Source organism: Cyprinodon tularosa, unplaced genomic scaffold (assembly GCF_016077235.1).
Source record: "Cyprinodon tularosa strain WSP-4 unplaced genomic scaffold, ASM1607723v1 ctg534, whole genome shotgun sequence".
In the NCBI taxonomy this organism is placed as follows: Eukaryota; Metazoa; Chordata; class Actinopteri; order Cyprinodontiformes; family Cyprinodontidae; genus Cyprinodon; species Cyprinodon tularosa.
This window is the reverse complement of record NW_024039268.1, coordinates 152,264-177,265: the sequence shown is the minus strand read 5'-3', so window position 1 is coordinate 177,265 and position 25,002 is coordinate 152,264. Positions and strand designations below refer to the sequence as shown.

Here is a 25,002-nt window from a genome sequence, read left to right as displayed (position 1 = left end):
TTTTATGACTAAATAGAATTCCAGCACCGGGTGCAATGAGCTGACATAAACTGACGTGGCGCCTGCACTTAGGTTGAATACCCAAAATCCTTCACTGCAGTAAGTCAGAGAGACAAATAAACTACAATTTCTATCTGAAACTACATTTTCTGTTTATATTTGGTTCCACAGCTGGTAAAAAATATGGTAAAAAAAACAAAAACACATTAATTTGCTTAGTTTTTATGAACACTAAAACATCTTTTACTGTGAGTAGAACATATTAAGATATATAGAGACAGTTTAAACAGAGAGCTGTACAAAGTAGAAAGAACATGTCAGCAATATTCTTCCTAACATTTTTTATCCAGACTTTGCTAATAAACTGTAGGTGCTGCCATGTTTTCAGGCCACGCGCATCATCAGCTCCTCCAGCGCGCGCTCTCGGTGGTTTTCATGGACCAGCAGCACCTCTTTGATGGTGTTCGGGTGGAAGCCCATCTCATTGAACTGATTCAGAAGGTGGAGGAATTCCTCAGCCTAGATGGGAAAGACGCCACAGTTAAACCAGCGGTGTTGGACGGTTTGTAGCACTGATGCACTGACTGTGGCTCACCTTTGCTTCACAGTTCTGGAACATCTCCAGGGCTTCTTCCACCTGAGCCTTGTCGTAGCCCTGCTGACACAGATGCTCACATGCTATCAGGTAACTCAGGATCTGCAGACAGAAACACAGCCAGACATTTCAGTCCCACTGACTGGTTACCAGTAACTAAAACAATGTTTATGGTTTCAGAAAGTGGATCTCAGTAATTTCATTTTGCTGTATTTATATGAGGACTTTGTTACTGTGAGTTTGGTTCATTAAGGAAAATGTTTTGTTGTAGCAGCGTTTACTATAACTAAGTCATTATGCCGATGGCTGTGAGCAGGAGAGATTTCCTGTAGAGGTCTGTGTAGCAGTGGATCCTAAAACCCTCTGCCCCTCAGCAGCGTAGAGATAAACCTGCTCAGGTTAGTTAGAGATTCAGACGAGTTGATTCAGCAGATTCAACCCAGAGAATGAGAGAACAACTAGGGGTCCTTAAAAACATTAAATATGTTCTCTTTTTGCATATATGATGAATTCTAGATTAATAATGTAAAAATAAACACATACAAAATGCTCAAAAATTATAAAAAAAAAGATTTACACCAACATATCTTTAACAACAAATAAAGCATTAGTTATAGATAAAAAGATTGGCACAAAGACAAGGAAGGACTGATTTAAAACTTAGAGATAAACTCATCTTTGGAGAACCAAGATAAGTTTGATCTTTTATTGTTTATTTGATTTAATTATGTCTATTTTTCTACAATTAAATTTATCATTTTTATTTATCAAAACCTTTTTTATTTGATGTTCTTGCACAGCGGGTTATTTTGGCACATTAATGTTGCAGTAATTAAAGTATAAACCACACTTTTTCTTTCAATAAACTGCAGATAGTTTTAATTTTAGTAACAGTAGATGATGCAAACATCACTGCCAGAGCTTAGAAGACTTTATATATTATTATAATCATTTTATTTAATATATTAAGCCAGAATAAGGGGTGTGTGAATGACCTGATCCGCATTGCAGCTCATATTATTAGCAGGAAGAAAATTACATTTTGCTAAGGCCCCCGTAGCGGCTGGGGCCCCATACCGGATGGGGCCCCTTAGCAGCTGGGGCCCAGTAGCGGATGGGGCCCCATAGCGGCTGGGGCCCCGTAGCGGCTAGGGCCCCGTAGCGGCTGGGGCCCCGTAGCGGCTGGGGCCCCTTAGCAGCTGGGGCCCAGTAGCGGATGGGGCCCCATAGCGGCTGGGGCCCCGTAGCGGCTAGGGCCCCGTAGCGGCTGGGGCCCCGTAGCGGCTGGGGCCCCGTAGCGGATGGGGCCCCTTAGCAGCTGGGGCCCAGTAGCGGATGGGGCCCCATAGCGGCTGGGGCCCCGTAGCGGCTAGGGCCCCGTAGCGGCTAGGGCCCCGTAGCGGCTGGGGCCCCGTAGCAGCTAGGGCCCCGTAGCGGATGGGGCCCCGTAGCGGCTGGGGCCCCGTAGCGGATGGGGCCCCGTAGCGGCTGGGGCCCCGTAGCGGCTAGGGCCCCGTAGCGGCTGGGGCCCCGTAGCGGATGGGGCCCCGTAGCGGCTGGGGCCCCGTAGCGGCTTAAAGTTCTACTTTATTTCAAGTTTCAATATTTACTGTTAGGATAAAAAAATGACTCGTTTTTAATTCAGTTTATTTCCAGAAGGAGCCTCAGTTTCTCCGCTGTTGTTCTGTTTCCACCTCCATCTGGTTGAGCTTCACTCATCTCAGAGCAAAGGCCGTTTCATGTCATGGGAAAACACACCAAGCCATGGAAGTCTGGGGTCTATATTTAAACCAGCTTATTGTGGCTTAGTATACGCTATTTCTGTTTCACCCCCCCACTGCTGCTTTGGGGCTTTCCTGTTTTCTATTTACAGATTTCAAAGGACTAGCAGGAAGCGGCCGCTGATCCAAACCTCTTTAATAGGACTTCATGCTAAACAGACTTTTATAAAGTTATATATGGCGACCATGAGGAAACAGAAGCTGGTTTACTCTATAGCATATTCTGCATGTGACCAACGAACCTGATCTGGGGTCTGCTGACCCGTCCTCTGCAGGGCGATGATGGCGGTGCGGAGGGGGTAGCCTCGGGCAGTGATGACCCCAAGCAGCTCCCGCTCCTCTGGGCTCAGAGCCGACAGGAGCTCCACAGATGAGTCCAAGGCTGAGCTGAGCCCCCCGTTCAGAGAGGCTTGGTGGTACGTTCTACAGGAGTTTGGGCTGAGGACCATCTGAGACACAGGAGACAGCAGACCAGTGTGAAACAATCGGGAAAAAAACACTCGTTAGAAGAGCTGATCCTCACTGGAACGCAGACAACAGGCCAGAGACAACAGGACCAAGAAAAATCACTTCCTAATTCTGACCTTTTGTAACCTGCTGGCAGCTTTTATCTTCTCTTTTTTTAGAGCACAGGTCCATGGAAACAATGTGAAGTCCTCAGGAAAACTAAAACTAGATGCAAACTGCTTATTGTTATTATTATAGAGAACCTTTCCAGATTTATTTAATTTTAATAATAATTAAAAAAAATACAGCTGGAAGATCTAATTAATACCCAGTCCTTTATGATGTAATTTGAATAAGCAAGTGTGAATACTCTTAATATCTGATTAAGGTATTCATAGCAATGGTGTCAGTTACAGAACCAGATTTATACGAAGCTGTAAACGGTTCGATTATGATGCACCTTTCTACTCCTCATTTGGCAGAAACAGCTAAAACAATTATTTTTTTGTCAGACAGCAGCGATCACTAGATATTTATGATGCAATAATGAGCTAAATTTAGCCTAAAATCCACGGCATGTTATTATGTCAGTGATCCCAGATGAACCACCAGCTCTGTTCAACATGACAACTGATTTTCAGAGGTGTCAAATCACAAAGTACAAATACTTTGTTACTGTACTTAAGTACACTTTTTAGGTATCTATACTTTACTCCATTACTTATTTTTCTTCTGCTTCTGACTTCTACTCATTACATTTTCACAGAATCTCTACTTTCTATTCCTTTCATTTTTAAAACAAATGTTACTCGTTACTCTTGGCTTCGGTTTAAAGCAGAGGTCACAGATTAGCGGAGCGCGGTCCGGATCCACCTGCTGGCTAATCCGGACCCAACCTCATTTAAAACATTTATCAATTACCGCTTCTCCTGTTACCCAGAAATCCCCCATCCTCCGTCACCGCTCTGCGCCGCCCCCGCAGGGCTCCGCCCCCCATCGGTCCGCCCCACAGGGCTCCGCCCCCCAGCGCCCCGCCCCGCAGCGCTCAAACACCCAGAGCTCCTCCCCGCAGGGCTCCGCCCCCCAGTGCTCCGCCCCCTCAGCGCTCCACCCCGCAGCATCCAGACCTCCTGCAAAGCAAAGCCTCCAGCCTCCGCTGTTCCTCCCGTATTGCTGCGCTCTGACTGATCCTCAGAGCTCCAGGAGAGCATGTGCCATATTATCATTAAATTAATAGGAGCAAAACATGCAGAAATGAAGCTTAATTTAATATGACAGATTAAAATAATCCCCATCAGCATCCAGCAGATGTTTAGTTTCTGATGGAGATGAGAAATCTGCTTCCTGGTCTGTTGAAGGACCAATAGTTTGCATCCAATCTTTGAAATAAACGCTGTTAGTTTTTTGAAATATAGAAGAATTATGCTCTAATTAGTAGTTACCGATCTGTTGTTACTATAGTTTAATTTGACAAACTGGATCTTCTCGCCGTTCTTTCTCCTGTTTACAGGACAATGACCCTAAACACACCTCCAGATTGTGCATAAACTATTTAAAAGCAGGCAGCTGGTGTTCTATCTCAAGGAATTTTTAGAAACGTTGACAAATTGAGCTTTAATTCATATAGCGGCATCTGGCTGTTTTTATTAAAGGTTATTTTATACTTTTATACTTTAAGTAGTTTTTGGAGCACATAGTTTTTCACTTTTACTTGAGTAAAGAGGTCAAGTTTATACTTTAACTTTTACCAGAGTGTTTTTAATCTGCAGGATCTATACTTCTACTGAAGTAACAAATGTGTGTAGTTTTGACATCACTGCTGATTTTCTCCAAGATGAAGTATTTTGATTTTGTTCCCATTAGACCCATATGTGTTCCTGGCCTAAAACAGAACCAGAAAAATGCATTAATGTACACTGCTATAGATCAAAACCAATAGGATAAATTGTGTGAAAAGGATCATGGCTGTAGTTTTATCGGGTGGTGAAGTGTCAAGTTTAAAATTGCCGTTGCAAAGCATACATTTAAATGCATTTCTGGTTTTTCATATTTCTGTTATCTTTATAGTTATGCTGCTATAGGTGTAGGCTGCTGGAGGACACACGTTTCCTCTCTCTGCTTCATTGTACTTATATTTTTGTCAGTGTTGCATTATTTGTTAGTTTAATTTCTAACAGTAGGTTATCTCTGCTTTTTCTCTTCATAGTAGGCCTGGTTCTGTTTAGCTGTGACATCATCCCAGACCTAGATGGAGGCATCCGCCGGACTGCTGCCATCAACACCTTAGATTATAGATGATAGAGTTTGGCCTGTTTTTCAGTGTTTAGTGTTTAGTCCTGTTTCTCTCCTAAACACGCTATGGGCTCAGTCTTTACTGTGACTAACATGAATTGCTGTCTTCCATCCCTTTTGATATGAAAACGTTGTCTGCTTAACTGCTTCTTTCCACAGCGCCATCTGTGGAGCTAGTTTTTTTAACATAGAAAGTATTTACAGATCAGTGCTTCTATGTTACTTTTGTATGTCTGCTTCAGTCTTCTTGAATCCCTGTCAACCTCAGCAGACGGCAAATCACACAGACCCTCCTTCCGGTTCTGCTGGAGGTTTATTGCTGTAAAAAGGTAGTTTTTCCTCCCCACTGTTGCTGCATGCATGCATGCAATGCCACAATGCAAGTGAATATCTAGTGTTGCTGCAGGTTTCTCCATGATGAGCAACTCCTGGAAAGTAAATCAGCTGCGATTCCTTCGATACAAAACTTTTAACCAATCTAACTGAATCATTCAATTGCATTTTCTCTGTAAATTCGTTGAGGAGAGATGTTCTGGAAATTGGCGCCGCAGAAATAGAATTCATTGAATTGAATTGTTTAAAAAAAATAATTTAAGCAATTAGAACTTTTGGTTTGTGTGAAAGTGGTAAAGGCCTTTAAGACGCACTAATCGCTGATGTATAACATATGACAGCATATAAGGGCTTAGCAAATAGCACCTCTAAAAACGCACCATGCTGTACCTGGATTTACATCATAATCCAGTGCAGGGAAATATATCATGAAAATCCTTCAAGTGAGAAATAGCTTCTTTAAAAACCAAATCGACTTTCCTCCTGCTGCAGATTCTTCTGGTTTGGATGTTTAAACTCACCTTTTGGTCCTATATTTTCTGTAGAACTTAAGTTTTGTTTTTCTTATCAAAGTGTTTTGCTTTACTGTCACTGGATGCCGTCTGCTTAAAAGACTTGATTGGAGTTTATATAATGATTAAAGGTCGTTAAGTGTTCGGCTCTGAGTTTATAAGGTTAGCAGCTTTAGGGATAAGTATTTCAAAACTCCCCGATGTCCTGTGTGGAGTTGGTCTCACCTTTTCTGCTGTTTTTTGGTGGCCTGTGGTTTTGCGGATCGTGTCAGCGCTGTCGTTTGGGGCTTTGAATGATGACGGGCTCAACGACCGACTGTCTGTGTTGGACTGAGTTTTGTTGGATGTGTCCATGCCTGAGAAAGAACACTGCCGCAGGTTCTTCCTGCGTTTGTGCGGCAGGCTGCTCAGACAGGACGGTGGATTCAGCAGGTCTGGGACGAAGGCTCTCTGTGCTTTTCTTTGACCACTCTGACATGAAACAGCCGGACGCTCTTCCTTTAAGCCTGTTTCTGCCGTCTGGCCTTTCTCGGCTTTCTTTGCAGTATTCTCTCCTTCGTCCTCTGAGTCAGAGATGGCAAAAGTGGTGCGAAGGACAGACAGGGTGAGGCTGTGGGAGCGAGGGCGAGGGTTCGGTTCCCAAAAGTCAGAACTGTGGCGGCTGGCCAGACGACTCTGCTGTGGGCTGCTGAACATCATCCAGTATGGAGGACAGGATGCCGAAGGTTCTGATGAAGGGCTGAATGGCTGCGGCCGCTGCTGGTTGGTGGGGCTGTTCTGCAGCCCTGTTAACACCCAGTTCTCCAAGCTGAACTCAAACTGTAAAATCAGGAATAAATAAACCTGTTATAATCAATTCTACTGCAGAAAATAACCTTTTCTGTTCCTCAGTTTAACAGGGATCAATTTATATCCAATTCAATTCAGTTTATTTATATAGCGCCAATTCACAACACAAGTCATCTCAAGGCACTTCTATCTATTTCCACTCAATGCACCTGATTTTTAGAAAATGATTACCCTGCTAAGTTCAGACGGCACGCAGCAGGAGCAGCAAAAACACGCGTGCTGCTTCATTTTTGATGCTCGTCCAAGTTTAGTTCCGCAGAGTGGCTGAAGCATCTTTGCTGCTCTAGCTGCACGGCGGGTCTGATGCGCGGTGGGCGGAGCTACCCGATCCTTTCTCTGCCTGGAACAATGGCGGCTATATTAGCTGTGATCAGCGGGTAGAAAGTAGTTAGAATCTATGTTGAAGTGAGAAAGTCCTCCTGAAAACATGGTCTGTGCAGTCAGTTCATCCAGATTACCATCCTGCCTTCAAAGATTATTTCTCTGTGGGAGCCGCTCAGACCCCCACATACCGGCGCTGCGCTGTCACTGGGAATCCCCAGCAGCAGCTGCCTCAGGCCCGCTCGCCTCTCCAGGGTTTTCCCTTCCTGTTGGTGGCGGCTGGAAGTAGATGTTAGCGTTTTTCAGGTCTGTGCTACAAACTGCAGGCAGCAGGATAATAAAAGCCAACATATTCTGCCGGCAGGTTTCTACATTTGAAGTTAATTTAGGCGTTAATAAACTGTTTCAGAGGAGTGATCATAGCGCTCTGCATCAGCAGTGCTGCGTCTGACTCCCTGCCAGCTCCCAGCAGCTAAAGGTCAATGTTTCCAACTCCAGCAGCTGCTGATAATGAAGCGCCTCAGATACTCAGAAGCTCATGATGCACTGCTCCAGCTGCTTCAGCTGCTCCTGCTGCTTCAGCTGCTCCTGCTGCTCCAGCTGCTTCAGCTGCTCCTGCTGCTTCAGCTGCTCCTGCTGCTCCAGCTGCTTCAGCTGCTCCTGCTGCTTCAGCTGCTCCTGCTGCTCCAGCTGCTTCAGCTGCTCCTGCTGCTTCAGCTGCTCCTGCTGCTCCAGCTGCTCCAGCTGCTTCAGCTGCTCCTGCTGCTCCAGCTGCTTCAGCTGCTCCTGCTGCTCCTGCTGCTTCAGCTGCTCCTGCTGCTTCAGCTGCTTCAGCTGCTTCAGCTGCTTCAGCTGCTCCTGCTGCTCCAGCTGCTCCAGCTGCTTCAGCTGCTCCTGCTGCTCCTGCTGCTTCAGCTGCTTCAGCTGCTCCTGCTGCTTCAGCTGCTCCTGCTGCTCCAGCTGCTTCAGCTGCTCCTGCTGCTCCTGCTGCTCGAGCTGCTCCAGCTGCTTCAGCTGCTTCTGCTGCTCCAGCTGCTTCAGCTGCTCCTGCTGCTTCAGCTGTTCCTGCTGCTTCAGCTGCTCCAGCTGCTCCAGCTGCTTCAGCTGCTCCTGCTGCTTCAGCTGCTTCAGCTGCTCCTGCTGCTTCAGCTGTTCCTGCTGCTTCAGCTGCTCCAGCTGCTTCTGCTGCTCCAGCTGCTTCAGCTGCTCCTGCTGCTTCAGCTGTTCCTGCTGCTTCAGCTGCTCCAGCTGCTCCAGCTGCTCCAGCTGCTTCAGCTGCTCCTGCTGCTTCAGCTGCTTCAGCTGCTCCTGCTGCTCCAGCTGCTTCAGCTGCTCCTGCTGCTCCTGCTGCTCGAGCTGCTCCAGCTGCTTCAGCTGCTTCTGCTGCTCCAGCTGCTTCAGCTGCTCCTGCTGCTTCAGCTGTTCCTGCTGCTTGCGGTCTGAACATTACAGCTATAAATAATGTTGTGCGCCACCCTGCTCTCAACTTCAGGTGCATTTAAGCAGGAAAACATTCCCACATTTCCTCCTCCTGGATGAGCATGTAGTGACAGTGACAAAAGCCTACATGGAGCACAAAGCTAACTTTATTTTAGATTCATTTAAATTACTCAAAAATCTATTTATGTGCTGAGCAGCATTTGTAACTTCGGATATATTCAGGGTAACAACTAAAAAATGTTTTTAAATGTTGAAAACACTTGATTATGTGCTTTTCTTCAAATGTAATTTTCCAAATCCATCCTTTGTTTGCAACAATAATAAAACAAAATTCACTACATTTTATATCGGCACACATATACAAACACACTTCAGAGTTTTATGTAATTTTGAACAAACACATAAAGAAATAGAGTGAAAAGCAAGCGTACCTCTGTTTCCCTTAATATAGTGAGGTAATTAGGCAGAGTCACTTTGACATCATCTCTGACTGTTTGACAGCCGGCAGCCTGGGGCATCTTCAGCGGGACTCCGTCCATCCTGCTCGGTCTGCTGAGGGACACAGGAGGACAATTACAGTGTCTCCTAAGTTAAATGGAAATCTTCCCGTTAGGTTTTCTGCACGAATGGCAGCTGCCCTGCATGTGGAGCATGTAAAGGTGACTGTGGATTGATTTATTTAATCTTTTTAACAGTGTCCTGTCTGGCAATATGGCAATAAGAATAATTGTCTTGATGTCAAAAAGAGCCCAACTCAGCCGGTCGCTGAGGCAAAACTTGGGCGTGGAAAGAGTTCAGAGAGGCCATGGAGAAAGTCTTCCGTACCGCTTCAAAGCCATTCTGGTCCACAATTCGGCGTCTCAGGAGGGGGAAGCAGTGCAGTACCAACACTATTTATAATGGGGGTGGTGTGCTGCTGACCTCGACTCGGGACGCCGTATGACGGTGGGCGGAGTACTTCATAGACCTCCTTAATCCCACCAACACGTCTTCCATTGAGGAACCAGAGCCTGGGGGCTCCGGCTTGGGTTCTCCCATCTCTGTTGCTGAAGCCACCGAAGTGGTTAAAAAGCTCGTCGGTGGCAGGGCTCCAGCTGGGGGGTGAGATTCGCCCTGAGTATCTTAAGGCTCTGGATGTTGTGGGGCTGTGTTGGTTAACGCAGCTCTGCACTATTGCGTGGACATCATGGAAGGAAACTCAGGTGGTTAGTAGCTAGTTTTCTATCACTGGCTGAGCTTAATGTGGTTCCTAGTAAATCAGAAGCCATTTCTGGAAATAAACCAGGTTCCTTCCTCTCTTTGGGGTTATTAAACATGCTACCAAGTGGCTCCGCAGTTCAGGGAGCGAGAGAAAGGTGACGCTCTTTTATTTAAGTCAGGGGGAGATGAGTTTATTTCCCCAAATTGTACAGTAATACTTTTTAATTAAACGGATGCCTTCTCCATTAGATTTAGATGACTGTGAGGAGACCTGATTGGATCAGAGGCTGCAGCTCCTGTTCACTGCCTTCTGTTCTCACTGAGGCAGGCAGAGATAAAATGTCCCAGTCGAAGGTAGACCAATGTCTTACCAAGTTCATTGCTTCACAGAACCGATAAGAGAATCAGAATCATGAAAATCTTATCAGTTCCCATCCTTACTGCTGCACTTTAATGGAAATGTCATGAAATCTGTGTTTTGTAAACACTGTGTGTCCAAAATGACAACAAAAGTGATCAAAGTCCGTCTACTGCCTGCAAACGCAGAGAAAAGTTAAGGTCTAACCTTCTCAGACTCGCTGCTACCTTTCTATACTGGTGTTACACAGTGTTCACACGCAGTTAATGGTGCAAAGCGGCATAATAACAGAAACATGCTCCCTTATGGACACCATGTAGATTCAGTGAAAGGAGGCCTTGTTAAACAGATGGTCTCTGTTAAGTCCAGCGTCACTGATTGCTGTGATGTCAGAACAAAGCCTGAGCTTCTGCTCCGTCTGTCGGTTAAAGTCAGTCAGACACGTGCTGAAGAGAAGGAAACCCGGGGGGGGGGCAGATGGTGCAGGACTTCCAGCAGTAGAGAAAACAGACGCTCCTTAAGCTTATTTTGCTGCCTTTGATGTGCATCCTAATAGAAAAGCAGCTGATCAGCTAAACCAGAGCAAAGGTTTGATCACGGGAAGCACTTAAAGTGAAACTAATGCAGCAGGTTAGCAGCAGGCATAAAGTTATCACCTGGATGCTACTTTAGGTCACTAATGGAGAATATTCACCTAAACTGCTGAACTTTGAAGTTTAGCTCTTCTAAAAACATTATTCCTCATCAGCTTTAATCCCATCTACATCATTTTAATGATGATTCTTTGATAAAAATCAATCAGTGATCTTTTATTCATGAACTCTGACTCTGCTTCATTAATAACCAAAACCATAAACTTTAGAGTCACTAACTCTCAATAAAAACACTCAAAGGGAGTTTTCTTTCTAAATATCTGCCTCTGAAGTTGGCAGAAAAATATTTTACATAATAGACATTTTATGCTAACAGTAATCCTTTAAATTGTTCCATCAGTCAGGTGTGTTTAAAGCAGAGAACCTACCTGAGTTCCAGACTCCTCAGACTGAAGCAGAGACTGAAGCCTCAGCAGGTGGAGTCAGAACTGAAACTTTAATCCTCAGTTAGTCTCTAAGCAGTGACGCATCAGGCTGAGCAAACATGGAGGGGATTCTTGTGGTGACATCACATTCCTTTAACTTTGACTTTATAGCACATTTTCTGCTCGTTTATTCTTGTTTAAAGAAAGAAAGTCGACTCTGAAGTTTCACATCTGTTGCTTTATAAATTCACTTTTATCTTATAATTATTAACAGATAAACCTGAGATCAAAGATGTGATCCAACTAGGGCTGAAACAATTCATCGGATTAATTCACTGATCTCTATTGCTGATCGTCTGTTGGTAGAACGGGGTTAAAGTGAAGCCACCGGCCGCCATATTGGTACTCCCTAGTTAGACCGGTCGCAGTGTAAACAATCCGTGCGCTGCAGCATCGAACAACAATGATATTCTCATTTTCAGGGACTTAAGATTTTTAAAATAAAGATAAATTCATCACTTTGACTCAGACTGGCTGTTTCACAGCATCAGTAGATTAACTTAGAATAAAACAATCGGCCAATCAGATTGCAGAGTCATTATGAAGTCTATAAATCAATAATATAGTCTATAAATCATGTAATATAACATATTATACAAACCATCACAATAAAATTAATGTGTTAATGAATAATACAGATGAGATAAAAGTGATAAATTGATGATGTTCATGTTATATACATGTATTAATGACGTTGTTATGGTAATTACATCTTACATATGGTTTTAAGATTTTACATAAAGATTGAGTTACTATTACATGTCTGTTAAAGCTGTAGTATTTTTCTTTTAGCAGATTTTGCATGATGCCGTATATTATTATACTCTGTGTGCATCAGTCTTAAAATCTGACAGATTTAGAATAGAGTTAAATTAATGAACCAGTTTAAAAACCACAGAGCTTCAGTTTCTAAACCAGCAAAATAATAACAGGAAACATGAAGTTGATATTTTGCTGTTTGCTCTAAGTTACCCTGAAATCCCACATACTCCGTCTGCGCTCCGCTCCGCCCCGCTGCGCTCCAGACCGCCTGCACAAAGCAAAGCCTACAGCCGCCGCTGTGTGTGTGTGTGTGTGTTTACATACATACAGGAGTCATGGAACTGTGCTTACAGCTTCTTCATATTTCATGTACACGAATAACTTGTGTACATGGTTCTTGTTGATGGCATTAAAATCATTTCAAATAGCATTAAATTAGAGTCACTCATTCCTGTATGAACTCTGTGAGCGCTTAATTTAATATGGCATATTAAAAAAATCCCACCTTCATCCAGCATATGTTCAGTTTCTGCCCATATATATATATATATATATATATATATTTGTAGATTTTTGTAACAGAGATAAGGATAATTCAAAACTGCTTTTTTTTTTATGAACTTGTTCTCTACAACTCAGCATCTCTTTTCATTCCTGTAATAAGAAGTTTCTTTTGAATGGATTTGATTAAACTTTAAGTCCCTCGGTATAAAATAAATATTTTAATGGAGATGAGAAATCTGCTTCCTGGTTGGTGAATAACCAATAGTTTGGATCCAATCATGTAAATAAACGGTGTTAGTTTATTATTATTATTATTTTTTTTAGATATTTATAAGAATTGTGCTATAATTTCTAGTCACCAATCTGTTGCTACTATATTTTAATTTGACGAACCGGAATTTGTCGAGGTTCTTTTTCCTCTTTGGTGCGATTGCAATTGCGGATCTTGACCTGGCCGGACCGGAGCGGAGCAAAAAATAGCTCGGCTCCGTAATTTGTCGGTGACGGACGGAGAAGACGTACGTGGACGGAGACGTGCGGAGGAGTAGCGGTGGATGTGGAACAGCTCTCATTGATTTCCATGAAAGACAAGCGCTCCGCACGACGTACGTCAGCGGGGCGGAGCGCTGACGGAGTATGTGGAATCTGGGGGTTACACTGAGAATCTGATCATTTGCGGCACTGATGGCTTGGCGTTTTGCAGGATCAAAGTTCTGATGTAAAACAGTGTAAATGTGGATTTTGGCCTGATGTGTTTGTGATGTATAGATTTAAATGTGCTTATAATGCGTATAGATGTATATAGAATTTTTTGTGTGCGTGAATATTAGAAAAAAAAAAGTTTAACAGGAAGTTAACCCTACTTAAAGTTAAGAGCAATGAGAGGGAGAGGGGGTATTTATAATTACTTTACTTCTTCAGTCCCTTTTTTCAGCCAATTTCCATAAATCGATATAATTTCTCTGGTTGTGTTTAAACCCACAGGTTGATTTGCTGGAAGTTTCTATTTATATTCAGGTGAATTTAGTTGGTTTGATGTTAACTAGTCTCTTCGTTTGTATTTTGTTGATTAATTTATTGTTGTTTGTCAAAATTGTCTAAAATAAATTCCTGTTCATAAAATGTTCTTTATTTCAACATAACTTCAAAAAAAGGGAAAAAATTATCATTTCGACTTTTGATTTTGTTGTTTATTTTCAACTCAGTTAAGAAAATAGCAAAAATACTTTTTGAAACAAAATCTTCAGTCAGGCCCATACATAGTATGAGTGTCACTGTGTCGGCGTGAAGTCCTCGTCTGCTCTGTGGGTCAGAGGTCATCTTCAGCAGCCTGCAGGGCAGAGGCCCAGGTTTGGTCTGATGGGGAGTCTGGCAGGACCCAGTTCTGAGGAACCGAGGAACCATCCGGATGATCTCCTGCAACCAGAAACGCATCCCAGTCCCTCCTGGAAGAACAACACAGGAAACATCAGAACTTTACTCTGAGCTTTTCTGAACAGACAGCAAATGTTCTGAAAGCCGTGCTGAACGTTAGCATCTTCTCCTGCTGCAGCAATGGCTGCTGGGAAGGGGAACCAAGCAGGAACAAGGAACTGCTGAGTCATCGGTTCACTCTGTATATTAAGCTAATTGTTTCCATATAACCCTCCAGCCCAGAGGTGGGCGGTTCCAGTTCCTGGGGGGGGGGGGGGGGGGGGGGGGGCGGTATCCTGCAGCTTTTACATGCAACCTTGGTCCAACACCTGAATCAAATGGCTGAATGACCTCCTTAGTATGCAGTCAGTCCTGTCAATCATCCAATTACCTGAATCAGGTGTGTTGAACCAAAGGCACATCTAAAGGTTGCAGGATGATCCCCCCCCCTGACCTAGCCCAGTTTCCACTCCCCTCTGAAAACTGATTCGGACCGAACTAGAATCAGTAAGAGTGTAGAGCTCGGTTCCTTACAACCATTACGAGGTTCCTCGCCTCCTGGTGGCGATCTACGGTACTACTGCTCTCTAGAGGGAAACAAGTAAACCAACATGGCGGCGCCAGTAACAATTAGGAAGTTTGCAGAGAGTCAGGCGAAGAAGGCAGCCTTTGGTGAATCTGCTTGTCAGAGGCGATCGTCTGATCAGAGCTTCCAGACGCAGGAAACAATGACAGACATTGAGGTTCATCACACTGCTGAGCAGAATCATCACTGGAAATCGTGCGGCTCGGTAGGGAAGCGAGGATTTTATGAATTTCCTGATTACGGAGGCTGACTGTGAGGAGATGAGGCGGTCTGCTAATGCGCTCTTTGTTATCTGAGAACTGAGCCAGAACTGAACCGAGTCCTACTGATGAACTAGTACCATGTTAGCGCGGTCCGGTTGTGTCCGGCACGGTCCGGTCCGGTTGTGTCCGGCACGGTCTGGTCCAGTTCTGCGAGCTTTTTACACTCAACAGATATCTTGGTTACCGTGATCGGACCGATCTCGGCGCGGTTTAAAAGAATAGTGGAAATGGGGCTTAGGATAAAAACACAAGTGTTCTTAGATAAAAAAATTAGAATCACTAAATGCTGGTAAAAATTTCTGGAAAATTCTGTTTTACAGTGCAGTCAGTGGCAAAAAGTACGACGGCGTATTACGACTAGACTAGAGATTTTTGCTTTTTTTAATAAAGTCCTAAAATTATGAGAAACAAGTAATATTTTATGACAAGAATTCCTTTCTGCCCTAAAATGAGGAATGTGGAGCATCATGGGAAGTTCTACTTTAGCATCGGTTTGACCAATCAGGAAATCTTTTAGCAGCAGCGTCAAACTGGGCAGGATGTCAAAGTGGACTCTGGTTGCTGATTGGTGGAGCTGGTCTGACATCATCTGCTGGGTGGAGCTCCAAGCTTTCTTTCTGAAACGGGTTGCGGTTCGATGACTTTATTCCCGTAATAGAAAAAAAAATCTCCAGCCTGGCCCTAAGACTCCGTCGTATAATAGCTATAAAATGATTTTCTATACTCTAATGATCCCAGAGGGAAATTACTCTCTGCATTTAACCCCTCCCCTTGGGGAGCAGTGGGCCGCCATTGTGCGGCGCCCGGGGAGCAGGGTGGGGTTAAGGGTCTTACTCAGGGACCCAGAGTGCGAACTCACAATCTCAGGATTCAAAGCCCTATGCCCCAACCACTAGGCCACCACCCCCCATAATAAATATAAAATCAAAAATCAATATCATATAATAAAAAAATAATAAATGTAATATTAATTCGTAAATCTAGATAAAATGATCATGAATGCTGAGATTCATTCAGGTCACAAAGTGTCTGAGGGAGAGATGTTATTTATCTTATTAGGGAGGGTTTGGGATTAAAGAATAGTTCTCATAACAAGTTAGAATGTTTCTCTGGGATTATTTAACAATAATAATCCCATAAAGTTATTTCCAACTGTGGAGACTTTCACAGCCTTTCTGCAGGGAGAGACAATCGCTGTGGAGCTCAGAACATCATGCTCTTCATCTCTTGTTTTTGCTTTTCAAAGTACCGTAAATCCTCTAATATAGGACAGGGCCTTTATTTCACTCAGGTGCATCTTGGTCCAGGCCATTATTGGAAGGAGACCAGAATTAGAGGCAGGCCTCTATTTCTATTGGATCAAACAGACGACCAGTGGAAGGAATAAAAAACAGATTTTGTTTCTCTTTAAACCTATGAAATACCAGGTTCATTTATTGAAAAAGTACAGTTACCATAGCGATATACAGAACATTATTCAGACATCTTTCAGAAGCTGCTATTTTTCTGCAGGTCAATACGATAAAAAAAAGACACAGAATGGAATCTTGGCCAAACTGACTTGGAAACAAAGTTTTTTTTTTAAATTAATGGAAACTGTTCTGCTATCGCTGCAAAATCTTATTTGAGGCAGGCTAAATGGAAGTAGGCTACCAGTATCGCATATTTCAAGGGAAATTCAGCATATCGAAGACCAACGACATTCTGTCATTTTAATGCTGCCTGGTTACCAGCAGACCTACCGATGATCACGTCTTTCAGATCGGAACGATTGTGCGGCTGGTTATCCTCCTGCAGCAGTGTGTCGCAGTGAGCTTGATGCAGACATTTTTGATTTATGCTTAATATTGAAGCGTGGTCTGCTCTATACGCCGTGGGTCGAGGGAGTGAGGAAGTGGGGGCGAGTAGTCCGACAACGGAGGGACATGACGGCGGAAAAGAGCGGAGATCCAGGTGGAAAAAGGGTGCCAGCGTCTCGCGCGCCTCGATCTTCTAGCGGGTCAAACTTCACAAGTTGTTTTCCGCAATTTTCGGTCATAAAAACAAAACAAGCCGGCCTCCTGTCTGCGGCGCTGTCTGCGCCAAGGATGGGACTTCCCATGCTAATGGCTTGGATTCGTTAGCAAACACTGCCCCCCTGTGGTAATTGTATGTTACTATCAGAAGTTGCTAAGGACGGCCCAGAAACATCATTGGTTCTAATTATAGCCCCGGCCTGAATGAGTCCGGCCATTATTAGAGACCAGACTGCTAATGGAATACAGGCCAATATTAGAGGATTTACGGTAAAATATAATGCAGACTGAGTGAATCCACTGATCTCTGTTTATGTAGCCGGACTGTATAGCTGAATATCTGGAAGAGTTAACTAGGTGAGGACAGAGAAACGTGAACCTCAGAGAGTTTTCTGTCCCACTTGCCTTATTTTTCGTTTTTATACGGAATGCAGCTAGATAATCCGCACGGTTCATTTTCATTATTTAACGGTTTGATGTTCTTCTGAACTCCGACTGTGGCTACATTATTTTATTTCTTTAAATGATTTGACTTTGTTAGACTTTTTTAAATTACGCTGGATTGATAGTTTCTAAATGATCCTATGGCTCCCCCTGGTGGTTGTTTGGTAATTTCGTTTGGTTACCCTGAAAAAGAATACAAATAAATATCTTAAAGAGGCAAAATAATCCAAGATGGCAGAATCTAATGTCATAGTGTACAAGTTAAGTTAATCCACCTGAAAACATTATTGCTTTAGACGATATTTATCAATAAATTCTGAGTAACTCATTCTCGTATAAACCCTGAAATGAATCAGTTTTATATAACGTCATAAACGCTCCGCTTCGTTTTTAAAAGATATAAATATAAAATCTAACGGCGGCTGTCTGGGGGACAGTGATTGGCCTCCATGTTCTGAATGCTGGCGTACCATAAAGAATAAATGACAAACAGTTTAGTTTGTGCCTTCAAGTCGTTGCTCATAGGAAGACGTTACTGGATATAACCTAACGGAATATCTTCAGAACGGCTCCAAATGACACTAAACTCATCTGGGAGAGTAGAACATGATGGAATAACGGAAAATCAAGGAGCCAATGGAAATAAACGGCGCTCCCCTTTAAGTGAAGCAAAATTATCTGGTGAAAAGAAATAAAGTCAAGGAGAAGATTGTTCATGTTTCTCAATGTGAAAGAAAAAGTAAAAAAGAGGAAGCTGTGTTTCTGCAAAGGGGAGCAAAATAAAAACATTGAGGACAAACCTGATCTGTATCAGCGCCTGCAGGGAGTGTTCTGCTTGGCTGTAATACTCAACGAAAGGCCGAAGGGCGCCATCTGCTGGAAGCTCCTCTGAGAAACAAACCAAAAGATCAGGATGCAGAGCAGACCTGGCAGGAATCTCTGGGAGGAAACAAAAAAACAAGTTACCTCCAAAGAGGATGGAGTCCACCCTGCGTCTCCTCTCCAGCTGTCGCTCCCTCTCCTTCCAGACTCGCCTCTCCTGCTCCTTCCTCCTCTCCTCCTGCTGCTCTCCTTCCAGCATCACCATCAGAGCATTCTCCTCTGCTGAGTAAAGCTGCGTCCGCTTCTTCATCACGTCTCTAAGCTGCTCCAGCTGGATGCTGAACGCCTCATCACTCTGCAGCTCCGTTGAAATACCTGTTAAACACATTACATGTAAAGCCCTGGGATTTTCACGCCGATGTGCAGAATTATACTCTAAGAGGCTATCAACAAAGAATCATTTATGACTTTAGCAAAGAAAGTTTCACAGTAAAAGAACTTTTCAATAGTTTCTCTTTTTCAGGGCCTAATGGAGTCAGACTGAAGAATTAAACCAGGTCTCTGGATGCTTCTGCAGCATCGACCTCACCTTTCCTGGACGCTGCCTCTTTCCTCAGCTTCCGGAGTTTCTCCAAAGATCTCATGATATCCTGCATCCTTTTCACGTCTGCTTGCTTTTTCCTCACCTCACACAGGACGGCGTCTGCAGAGCGCTTCAGCTCCAGCTCCTGTGAAACAGAAACATTCAGGAAACATCATCATCTATCTGCACACAGAGAATGAAACCGGCGATAAATACACCAAGACGCCTGAACAGAAGTCAATAAATATAAGATATGGACCGTGTCCCTTGTTATCAGTGCATACATGTAATATCTGTGACCTACTGTGAGAAAGTACTGTAGGCGACCAAAATCCCAATTAGGCGACCAAGATCCCGGACGATTTTGAAATCTGGACATTTTTTAGGTCTGAAAAGTAGGACATGTCCAGGAAAAAGAGGACGTCTGGTCCCCCTACCATATCAACCATCTGTTGTTTCAGTGAGTGAGTGCTTGCTGCTATGATGCGTCTTTGCTCAGCAGCTCGGCTCGTTGTAAACCAACCAATCAGAGCACAGCTCATTCTATCACCCTATTAGAGACCTGAAGGACCAGATACCCTATAGAACCATTCTATCACCCTATTAGAGACCTGAAAGACCAGATACCCTATAGAATCATTCTATCACCCTATTAGAGACCTGAAAGACCAGATACCCTATAGAATCATTCTATCACCCTATTAGAGACCTGAAGGACCAGATACCCTATAGAATCATTCTATCACCCTATTAGAGACCTGAAGGACCAGATACCCTATAGAACCATTCTATCACCCTATTAGAGACCTGAAAGACCAGATACCCTATAGAATCATTCTATCACCCTATTAGAGACCTGAAGGACCAGATACCCTATAGAACCATTCTATCACCCTATTAGAGACCTGAAAGACCAGATACCCTATAGAATCATTCTATCACCCTATTAGAGACCTGAAGGACCAGATACCCTATAGAATCATTCTATCACCCTATTAGAGACCTGAAGGACCAGATACCCTATAGAATCATTCTATCACCCTATTAGAGACCTGAAGGACCAGATACCCTATAGAATCATTCTATCACCCTATTAGAGACCTGAAGGACCAGATACCCTATAGAACCATTCTATCACCCTATTAGAGACCTGAAGGACCAGATACCCTATAGAATCATTCTATCACCCTATTAGAGACCTGAAGGACCAGATACCCTATAGAACCATTCTATCACCCTATTAGAGACCTGAAGGACCAGATACCCTATAGAACCATTCTATCACCCTATTAGAGACCTGAAGGACCAGATACCCTATAGAACCATTCTATCACCCTATTAGAGACCTGAAGGACCAGATACCCTATAGAATCATTCTATCACCCTATTAGAGACCTGAAGGACCAGATACCCTATAGAACCATTCTATCACCCTATTAGAGACCTGAAAGACCAGATACCCTATAGAATCATTCTATCACCCTATTAGAGACCTGAAGGACCAGATACCCTATAGAATCATTCTATCACCCTATTAGAGACCTGAAGGACCAGATACCCTATAGAATCATTCTATCGCCCTATTAGAGACCTGAAGGACCAGATACCCTATAGAATCATTCTATCGCCCTATTAGAGACCTGAAGGACCAGATACCCTATAGAATCATTCTATCGCCCTATTAGAGACCTGAAGGACCAGATACCCTATAGAATCATTCTATCGCCCTATTAGAGACCTGAAGGACCAGATACCCTATAGAATCATTCTATCGCCCTATTAGAGACCTGAAGGACCAGATACCCTATAGAATCATTCTATCGCCCTATTAGAGACCTGAAGGACCAGATACCCTATAGAATCATTCTATCACCCTATTAGAGACCTGAAGGACCAGATACCCTATAGAATCATTCTATCACCCTATTAGAGACCTGAAGGACCAGATACCCTATAGAATCATTCTATCAGCCTATTAGAGACCTGAAGGTCCAGATACCCTATAGAATCATTCTATCACCCTATTAGAGACCTGAAGGACCAGATACCCTATAGAATCATTCTATCACCCTATTAGAGACCTGAAGGACCAGATACCCTATAGAATCATTCTATCACCCTATTAGAGACCTGAAGGACCAGATACCCTATAGAATCATTCTATCACCCTATTAGAGACCTGAAGGACCAGATACCCTATAGAATCATTCTATCACCCTATTAGAGACCTGAAGGTCCAGATACCCTATAGAATCATTCTATCAGCCTATTAGAGACCTGAAGGTCCACATACCCTATAGAATCATTCTATCACCCTATTAGAGACCTGAAGGTCCAGATACCCTATAGAATCATTCTATCAGCCTATTAGAGACCTGAAGGTCCAGATACCCTATAGAATCATTCTATCACCCTATTAGAGACCTGAAGGACCAGATACCCTATAGAATCATTCTATCACCCTATTAGAGACCTGAAGGACCAGATACCCTATAGAATCATTCTATCACCCTATTAGAGACCTGAAGGACCAGATACCCTATAGAATCATTATATCACCCTATTAGAGACCTGAAGGACCAGATACCCTATAGAATCATTCTATCACCCTATTAGAGACCTGAAGGTCCAGATACCCTATAGAATCATTCTATCACCCTATTAGAGACCTGAAGGACCAGATACCCTATAGAATCATTCTATCACCCTATTAGAGACCTGAAGGACCAGATCCCTATAGAATCATTCTATCACCCTATTAGAGACCTGAAGGACCAGATACCCTATAGAATCATTCTATCGCCCTATTAGAGACCTGAAGGAACAGATACCCTATAGAATCATTCTATCGCCCTATTAGAGACCTGAAGGACCAGATACCCTATAGAATCATTCTATCGCCCTATTAGAGACCTGAAGGACCAGATACCCTATAGAATCATTCTATCACCCTATTAGAGACCTGAAGGACCAGATACCCTATAGAATCATTCTATCACCCTATTAGAGACCTGAAGGACCAGATACCCTATAGAATCATTCTATCACCCTATTAGAGACCTGAAGGACCAGATACCCTATAGAATCATTCTATCACCCTATTAGAGACCTGAAGGTCCAGATACCCTATAGAATCATTCTATCACCCTATTAGAGACCTGAAGGTCCAGATACCCTATAGAATCATTCTATCACCCTATTAGAGACCTGAAGGACCAGATACCCTATAGAATCATTCTATCACCCCTTAAGGTTCATTTTTAATTGAATTGTTTATTTACTGTTTTTACTGAACTTAAAAATATGATTTACAATCCTAGTCCAGCAGCATCCTCTTTCAAATTTGACTCAATATTTTCAAGTTATGATAAATGTAACCAAGAACTCCAATACCTTCCCCGCCTCCTCTGATGTCTCCTTCCTTAACGAGCTTCTTCATGAGGACCCTAAGGAAGAACCACCCGTCCTCAGAGATCCTCATGAACTTCTACTGCTGCACCATTGGGAGCATCCTCACCAACTGTATTACCGTTTGGTACGGGAACTGCTCTGTCGCCGACCGGAAGGCGCTGCAGAGGGTGGTAAAAACGGCCCAGCACATCGCCGGGGCAACGCTCCCTACCATCAAGGACATCTATAGGAAGCCATGTCTGAAAAGGGCCGAGAAAATCACCAAGGACTTCACTCACCCTGCTCCCCCCTATTCTGTTCTATTCTAGGTCATCAGATCTATTCAGCTGCCTGTAGTGCCTTTAAATGTCCAGCAGGTGGCAGTAGTTTGGTTCCTGTTGCCTCATTAGCATCTCTAAACTAGAAACTATTACCTTCTTCTTCTCCTCTTCTTTCTGGACCTGTCTGCTCCTCCAGTTATCTATGGAAGCCTCCTTCTCAGAGCTCAGATCTGCTGCTAGTTTCTCCTCCATCTGCAGCTCCTTCTTGGCCCTCAGGCTCCGGCCCCTCCTCCTGGCGATGCGGGCCCCTTTAGCTTTCAGCTGATTTAATCTGTGGGGGTCAGAGAGTCTCTGCAGCTCCTCCTGCAGCTCAGTCTTTGCTTCCAGGGCCATCTGGTAGGACTCCGCCCAGCCTCCTCCTGCCTCCTGCAGGAGCTCCTGCAGGAGGCCGCAGAGATGCTGCAGCCGGGAGAGCAGCCCAGCTGCTCCGTACAGAGCCTCCCTGAAGGCGGGGAGGGATCCTCCTTCAGGCTGCTGCGGCGCGCGGGCTCCTCTCCCCCCAACTAACCGGGCCACCCACCGGCGGTCCCGCTTCCTCTGCAGCTCCTCCTCATCCTCCGGTTCTGGTTCCCAGCCGCTGCTCCGCTCCTGGAGGAGGTGCTGAGGGCCCCGGTAGAGAAGCCCTCCATCACCGCAGTCTGCCCGGGCAGGGGCGCTTCCCGGGAGGTGTCCTGGTGGAGGGCAGCCGAATGGCGGCGGGGGGCCGAATCCATACGGAGGAGGAAACCGAGAACCTCCGAAAGCTGCTGCTGCTCCTCCAGGAGGAGGTGCGGGGAAGTTAGCGGACGGAGGGATCCACGGTGGAGGGGTGTGGTTCGGCTGCTCTGAGCTGGGATAGTAGATCCCTCCGCCGGAAACATGATGCTGCGGAGCTTCAGCCTGAGCGCGCGGACAGAAGGCCTCCATGCTGCGGACACCGATCACCCTGCTGCCCTCACTGCTCACCGGCAGCCATTACTGCTTCTTCTTCTCTTCTATATTTGATGCTCGCTAAATAACTTTGGGTGCCTTTAGCGCCACCGCCTGGACTGGAGGATAGCAGAAAAGCAGTTTCTGTGATTAAATGTAGATTAAAGATCATGGCGACAACTTTTCCATCAAAATTGTTCATTTAGAAAAAAGTTGCATTCAAACAATTTACATAGTGGGTGACAATTAAAGAAAAACTCCGCTCACATTCAGAATCCAAACTTCTGAAAGTTCTTTAATTCTGAAATTATTCAATCCTGTTCAATAAATGATCAGTGTTTTTAATTCAGATTAATTTTCATGTGAATGTGCTTTACTGGAGGCATCCATGTTTGTCAAAGAACACTACTGCCACCTACTGGTTTGTGACGTCACGGTGCGGTATTTGATAATGTACTCTCTCAAAGTAAAACTAAACAGCCTCAATAAATAATACTAAGAAAAACAGAATTACTCTAACCTTCTTCTGATTTTTTTCCTTATAGCTTAAAAATTTTTCAAAAACTGAGTTTTAGTAAGAGCCTATTGATTGTATAATGTGCAGTTTGCTATTTGATATCCTGCACAATAACCTGTTTCTTTATATTTGATACCCAGTGGAATAACTAAATGGATAAATACCCATTCATATAAATACCAATGTAATCGCCCTGTGCAATAACCCTGAAAAAAACAAAAACAAACTTCAGCTGTCATATGTGGACGCACAGTATATACTCTATATACCTCATGTACTTTTTTCTTTTGGCATCTTCTTTTTTTGACTATTTGAGCTGATGGATAATTTCTCCACTGTAAGATCAATAAAATCAATCAATCTACACCGTGGCCTGGAATGGGAAATAAAGAAAGGTCCCTGAGTGATATTCAACTGTAATATATCAATACAAGATCTTTAATGTCTGTCCGTCAGAAAGAGAGTAGATCCGATGACTCCCCCTCAGGGAGTAAGTTTGGGCTTTCTCAGTAGCTAATACTCGGGTCTATCCCTCACCCTGTCCCACTTCATCAAACAGGAGACCTTCTTCCAGAAGCTTGCCTAGCGCACAGTGTTCACCTGTCAGTGGATCATTACCTTCCTACTGTGTGAGGCTGAGGACAAACATCTGAACTCTCTGACATCCCCAGAGGTGAGTCTCTGACACCCCCATAGGTGAGTTCCTCCTACCGCTTTACTCCCTGTTTGCCCGCCTGTCTGTGAAGCTACTGAACTCTGAAGGATGGAACTGGGTCATTGTCTGATCTGGGACAGCAGGAACCTGCATACAGAAAGGAGGTGTATGGTTGGTCCAGCGCTGGACTCTAAACCTCCACTGCCCCCCCTCACAGTCCTCAACAGCACCGTGTCCACCGTAGACCTTCCGCTCCTGGGAACCAGTGAGGACCTGATCTGGTCCTCACATAGAGATTGAACCCTCCACAGAAGCTGTTGCTCCTCCTCTATCGATCAGCTTGTTTGGAGGACAGACATGGCCACGTTGTTTGGCTCATCAACAAAGCATCACTGCTTCCACTGTGACAAAGAATCAGGTCTGCAGCTTTACAAGTATAAGACATGAAAAAAGTGGCCTGACCGTAACATCTCTGTAGACCCCAAACATCCTGTTCCTGAACTCAACACGGCAGAGTGGAGGATTCTGCTGAGAAAGGAAAACATGGTGTAAAGTTATTTACAGGTCTCTTTATGACTGGGAAAATGTGTGT

At 44.0% G+C, this 25,002-nt stretch overlaps 2 protein-coding genes across 4 annotated transcripts; both read right to left on the bottom strand.

The window, feature by feature from the left end:
* Positions 1-206: 206 nt before the first annotated feature.
* Positions 207-11,216, bottom strand: ubap1lb (ubiquitin associated protein 1-like b). 3 transcript variants are annotated; one of them, XM_038304452.1, is made up of 6 exons: positions 11,150-11,216; positions 9,002-9,122; positions 6,186-6,779; positions 2,619-2,825; positions 596-697; positions 207-519 (listed from the first exon to the last, which is right to left on the bottom strand). In XM_038304452.1, the coding sequence occupies exons 2-6, from the start codon at positions 9,107-9,109 to the stop codon at positions 385-387; spliced, it is 1,146 nt and encodes a 381-aa protein (XP_038160380.1). In that variant the 5' UTR covers positions 9,110-9,122; positions 11,150-11,216; the 3' UTR covers positions 207-384. The 3 variants fall into 3 exon arrangements, with proteins under 3 accessions (XP_038160380.1, XP_038160382.1, XP_038160381.1); XM_038304454.1 differs by having other exon boundaries at positions 9,002-9,119; positions 11,150-11,199; XM_038304453.1 differs by lacking the exon at positions 11,150-11,216 and adding an exon at positions 9,492-9,521.
* Positions 11,217-13,640: 2,424 nt separating this feature from the next.
* Positions 13,641-23,326, bottom strand: pdcd7 (programmed cell death 7). The gene is made up of 5 exons (XM_038304451.1): positions 22,423-23,326; positions 18,605-18,743; positions 18,160-18,390; positions 17,994-18,081; positions 13,641-13,917 (listed from the first exon to the last, which is right to left on the bottom strand). Exons 1-5 carry the CDS (start codon positions 23,233-23,235, stop codon positions 13,782-13,784), a joined length of 1,407 nt encoding a protein of 468 aa, XP_038160379.1. The 5' UTR covers positions 23,236-23,326; the 3' UTR covers positions 13,641-13,781.
* Positions 23,327-25,002: the final 1,676 nt, after the last annotated feature.